Below are 6,000 nucleotides of genomic sequence, written 5' to 3' on the forward strand. Positions count from 1 at the left end.
ACACAGATGCACATAAGTGTGCGGTCCGTGTGACACCTGTGCTGCCGGAGAAAAACTGACATGTCGCCATGTGGAGCACACAGACACATGTATGCTCCACACGGACACATGGTCCATGGGAAAGCCCATTGATTTTAATGGGTCTACACGTGCCCATGTCTCCAATACGTGTGAAAACAAACGTCACACGTACCGGAGACATGGCTATGTGAAAGGAGCCTTAAAGGGAATCTGTGAGTAGGATCCACCCTCTTAAACTGTCTATATGGGCATGTAGGTCTGCGATCCAATGTCTTTTAACAAAGAAATCCACATTTTTCTTGTATGTAAATGAGCTGTTAAAGGGATCCTATCACCTAAACACCTGTGGGGCAGTCTGATCCGATGGGTGTCGCTGCTCTTGGTTCTGGTGACTTAGGACACGTCATCCACACGAAGCAAGGAGTATGGTGATTGCAAGGATAGAGGCGGCACCGGACTAAAGAGCAGTAATGCCCATCGGATCAAACCATATCTGACAGCCCAGCAGATGACAGGTTCCCTTTAAGATCTACGGGCTGGACACAGATCTCCCTGAGAATCTGCCTCCATGGATGCTTTTAAATGAAAATCACCAGTGTGAGACATGTAATGACTGACAGTCTGCTTTCCTGATCTACATGTCTCACACTGGTAATTTCACCTTTGATTTACAATAAGCTCTGGAGGTAGATTCTTAGTGAGATCTATGTCCAGCCCATGGATCTTAGCAGCTCACTTACATAAGAAAACATCGGATCACAGATCTCAAAATATCATTTTATTCAGCTTCCTATGGCCTGCATGACAGTAGGATCAACCCTACTATAAGGATAAGCCTCCTAACAGATTCCTTTTAAGAGCCCACTTCAAAGGGCCCCCAATAACCCCGATAATGTAGGAAGAGCCAGTTCTGGTTTTACTATGTGACCCCTTCATATATTGGAGCTGAAAGTAACTGCCATCAATCGACTGATCTCAGGACAAGCACGAGCTACCTATTCAAGGTGCTGCCCCCTTTCATCATACTTTTCCTACATTCTTATGCTGCGGGTTCGGTGCTGTGTGTCCGCAGCTTCTCCAGATCTCTGGAGATCAGTTGCAGCGGTGACGTCATGTCAATAGCACTGCAGCTAATCACTGAGCTCAGCGGATCCAACAAGTAACTTTGGTAAAAGGCAACAACCCTTTAACATGTCTGACGTGTAACAAGCACACTGCCTTTAGACTTAGGGGAAAGAACATTGCTGCACATACCAGGTCTTTCAGTGCTTGGGTGACAGTCATATTGGCATTGCCCCCCTTAATAAGCATGGTGTTTTTGTCATTCTCAGTCAGCTTCGGCTCCCTGTGCTGAAGAAATCTCTTTGATCTCCTTGTTTTCGGCTTCCTGTAATACAAATTGGATGGTTACTAGGAGTCGATACATCAGTGACTATGCAGAATGACAGCACGAGGGCAGGATGGATAATAGGGGAGACCGCCAGTGACAGGGGTGCAGGTACAGCACAAGGCAGGCCAGATAATAGGGGAGACCGCCAGTGACAGGGGTGCAGGTACAGCACAAGGCAGGCCGGATAATAGGGGAGACCGCCAGTGACAGGGGCGCAGGTACAGCACAAGGCAGGCTGGATAATAGGGGAGACCGCCAGTGACAGGGGCGCAGGTACAGCACAAGGCAGGCTGGATAATAGGGGAGACCGCCAGTGACAGGGGCGCAGGTACAGCACGAGGGCAGGCTGGATAATAGGGGAGACCGCCAGTGACAGGGGCGCAGGTACAGCACGAGGGCAGGCTGGATAATAGGGGAGACCGCCAGTGACAGGGGTCCAGGTACAGCACAAGGCAGGCTGGATAATAGGGGAGACCGCCAGTGACAGGGGCGCAGGTACAGCACAAGGCAGGCCGGATAATAGGGGAGACCGCCAGTGACAGGGGCGCAGGTACAGCACGAGGGCAGGCTGGATAATAGGGGAGACCGCCAGTGACAGGGGCGCAGGTACAGCACGAGGGCAGGCTGGATAATAGGGGAGACCGCCAGTGACAGGGGCGCAGGTACAGCACAAGGCAGGCCGGATAATAGGGGAGACCGCCAGTGACAGGGGCGCAGGTACAGCACGAGGGCAGGCCGGATAATAGGGGAGACCGCCAGTGACAGGGGTGCAGGTACAGCACGAGGGCAGGCTGGATAATAGGGGAGACCGCCAGTGACAGGGGCGCAGGTACAGCACGAGGGCAGGCTGGATAATAGGGGAGACCGCCAGTGACAGGGGCGCAGGTACAGCACAAGGCAGGCCGGATAATAGGGGAGACCGCCAGTGACAGGGGCGCAGGTACAGCACGAGGGCAGGCTGGATAATAGGGGAGACCGCCAGTGACAGGGGCGCAGGTACAGCACGAGGGCAGGCTGGATAATAGGGGAGACCGCCAGTGACAGGGGCGCAGGTACAGCACAAGGCAGGCCGGATAATAGGGGAGACCGCCAGTGACAGGGGCGCAGGTACAGCACGAGGGCAGGCTGGATAATAGGGGAGACCGCCAGTGACAGGGGCGCAGGTACAGCACAAGGCAGGCCGGATAATAGGGGAGACCGCCAGTGACAGGGGCGCAGGTACAGCACGAGGGCAGGCCGGATAATAGGGGAGACCGCCAGTGACAGGGGTGCAGGTACAGCACGAGGGCAGGCTGGATAATAGGGGAGACCGCCAGTGACAGGGGCGCAGGTACAGCACGAGGGCAGGCTGGATAATAGGGGAGACCGCCAGTGACAGGGGCGCAGGTACAGCACAAGGCAGGCCGGATAATAGGGGAGACCGCCAGTGACAGGGGCGCAGGTACAGCACGAGGGCAGGCTGGATAATAGGGGAGACCGCCAGTGACAGGGGTGCAGGTACAGCACAAGGGCAGGCTGGATAATAGGGGAGACCGCCAGTGACAGGGGCGCAGGTACAGCACAAGGCAGGCCGGATAATAGGGGAGACCGCCAGTGACAGGGGCGCAGGTACAGCACGAGGGCAGGCTGGATAATAGGGGAGACCGCCAGTGACAGGGGCGCAGGTACAGCACGAGGCAGGCCGGATAATAGGGGAGACCGCCAGTGACAGGGGCGCAGGTACAGCACGAGGGCAGGCTGGATAATAGGGGAGACTGCCAGTGACAGGGGCGCAGGTACAGCACGAGGGCAGGCTGGATAATAGGGGAGACCGCCAGTGACAGGGGCGCAGGTACAGCACAAGGCAGGCTGGATAATAGGGGAGACCGCCAGTGACAGGGGCGCAGGTACAGCACAAGGCAGGCTGGATAATAGGGGAGACCGCCAGTGACAGGGGCGCAGGTACAGCACAAGGCAGGCTGGATAATAGGGGAGACCGCCAGTGACAGGGGCGCAGGTACAGCACAAGGCAGGCTGGATAATAGGGGAGACCGCCAGTGACAGGGGCGCAGGTACAGCACGAGGGCAGGCTGGATAATAGGGGAGACCGCCAGTGACAGGGGCGCAGGTACAGCACAAGGCAGGCCGGATAATAGGGGAGACCGCCAGTGACAGGGGCGCAGGTACAGCACGAGGCAGGCCGGATAATAGGGGACACCGCAGGTACAGCACGAGGGCAGGCTGGATAATAGGGGACACCGCAGGTACAGCACGAGGGCAGGCCGGATAATAGGGGACACCGCAGGTAAAGCACGGAGGATACTCACACCACACGGTCTAACTCGGACATCGTGGCTATCCTCCACACACGTGTTTACTCCACAGAACTTCCCTCTTCCGCCCAGGTTGATGACGTCACGTTACCCCGGCGCATTTCTCGCGTCATCAAACCGGAATGATGGAAACGTGTTATGCCTGTGTAGGAGATGTGAGGGACCGCAAACTGTATGGTGACGCCTAGCGGCCAGGCGGAGGCATGACAGCTGCAGTGTTGGAGCCACATGTCTTTTCTTCTTTCTTGGTGGATGCCCTTTTATTATTACTAAATCTTCAGTGTCAGAAGAAAACAGAAATGTGTGCAGCCTCCTATAGAGGCAGGGTACTCGGTCTAGTGCCAGGCACGATGCCCTCATTGCAAGGCCTGTCGTGGTGCCCTCACCAGTGGTTGGACATTGCTGCTTCACACTGCAGAGATCCTCATTCTTCATTCGGCACAAGGGAACTAGTGTGCGACGTCCATACTTGTGCAACAAGACTCCTCCATATCTCTGAATTCTCTTCTACTAAGACTAGTATGGAAATCATATACAATCATGTATACACACCTCACATGGGGAATCGTGACAGTGTGCGCATCACACACAATTCTGCAGTCATGTGAGCGCCATCCTCACATGGGGAATCGTGACACTGTGTGCATCACACAAAATTCTGCAGTCATGTGAGCGCCCATCTCACGTGGGGAATCATGACAGTGTGTGCATTACACACTCACAATTCTGTGGTCACTTGATTGACGTGTGAGATTCTGTAGGGCCATGCATCCAGTCCCATCATGTGTGATACCCTACTCTGAACTCTAATCTCATCATTTTTAATACCCTACTCTGAGCCCTGTATCTAACCCCATCCTTTCAGTCATGCAGGTGTGCCAGGGCGGTTACAGTCATTGCTCACAGCACCGAGAGCGGCAGCAGTAAACACACCCCAGCATTTTGACTGACAGCTGACTGTACAGATGCACTTCTGAGCTGGCTTTCAGTCAAACTGCCAGAGCGTACTTACTGTTGCTACTCTAGATGCTGTGAGCAATGACTGTAGCCGCGCTTTTACACACTTTTGTACAAATCATGGCCAAAGGCAAGTACCTTTGTCTTTAATTTTCGTAACATTACAGCAAAAAAATTATTTTATTTTTTTTGCACACAAGAAAAACATTGATCAGCAACATGGAAGCTGATTGGCAGCATTTAATCGCACGTTGAAACATGCTGACCACAATTACCGCACACAACGTGTCCTTATTACACTGGATGATGTACTTCCCTCAATGATGATTTCTTAGGCATCTTTCAGACGTCCGTGCAGTTGGGTCCAATGTCAGATCGTAATGCACGGACCACCACATGTCTCCAGACCTGAGCGTGACCGCTTCATAAGGCCGCTTTACACGCAACGACATGGCTAATGCGATGTCGTTGGAGTCACGGAATTCGTGACGCACATCCGGCCTCGTTAGCGATGTCGTTGCGTGTGACACATATGAGCGACCACTAACGAGCAAAAATACTCACTTTATCGTTGCTTGTTGACATGCTGTCCAGTTCCCAAATATCGTTGCTGCTACAGGTACGATGTTGTTCGTCGTTCCTGCAGCAGCAGACATCGCTATGTGTGACACCGCAGGAACGAGGAGCCTCACCTTACCTGCGGCCGCCGGCAATGAGGAATGAAGGAGGTGGGCGGGATGTTACGTGTACCTTTTGCAGAATATCAGTCGGTCCCTGATGTTTTTTCTGGAGAGAAGTGGCTTCTTTGGTGCCCTCCTTGAAACCAGGCCTTGCTCAAGCAGTCTCCGCCTCACAGTGCGTGCAGAAGCGCTCACACCAGCCTGCTGCCATTGCTGAGCTAGCTCGGCACTGCTGGTAGTCCGATCCCGCAGCTGAAACAGTTTTAAGATACGGTCCTGGCGTTTGCTGGTCCTTCTTGGGCGCCTTGGAGCCTTTTTGGCAACAATGGAAGCTCTCTCCTTGAAGTTCTTGATGATGCGATAGATTGTTGACTGAGGTGCAATCTTTGTAGCTGCGATACTCTTCCCTGTTAGGCCATTTTTGTGCAGAGCAATGATGGCTGCACGTGTTTCTTTAGAGATAACCATGGTTAACTGAAGAGAAACAATGATACCAAGCACCAGCCTCCTTTTAAAGTGTCCAGTGGTGTCATTCTTACTTAATCATGACTGATTGATCGCCAGCCCTGTCCTCATCAACACCCACACCTGTGTTAATGGAACAATCACTAAAACAATGTTAGCTGCTCCTTTTAAGGCA

The 6,000-nt window shown here is 53.3% G+C and overlaps 1 protein-coding gene across 1 annotated transcript in view; it reads right to left on the reverse strand.

Moving 5' to 3' along the window:
* Positions 1-3,823, reverse strand: part of RPF2 (ribosome production factor 2 homolog) — a 42,889-nt gene extending 39,066 nt beyond the window's left edge. Inside the window, exons 1-2 of the mRNA XM_075338339.1 lie at positions 3,718-3,823; positions 1,276-1,408 (exon numbers count right to left, since the gene is read on the reverse strand). Of these exons, the coding sequence (XP_075194454.1) occupies positions 1,276-1,408; positions 3,718-3,740 (156 nt within the window). The 5' untranslated portion in view covers positions 3,741-3,823. The remainder of the gene's footprint in view (positions 1-1,275; positions 1,409-3,717) is intronic.
* Between the last annotated feature and the right edge of the window lie 2,177 nt (positions 3,824-6,000).

This window comes from Anomaloglossus baeobatrachus, chromosome 3 (genome assembly GCF_048569485.1).
Source record: "Anomaloglossus baeobatrachus isolate aAnoBae1 chromosome 3, aAnoBae1.hap1, whole genome shotgun sequence".
In the NCBI taxonomy this organism is placed as follows: Eukaryota; Metazoa; Chordata; class Amphibia; order Anura; family Aromobatidae; genus Anomaloglossus; species Anomaloglossus baeobatrachus.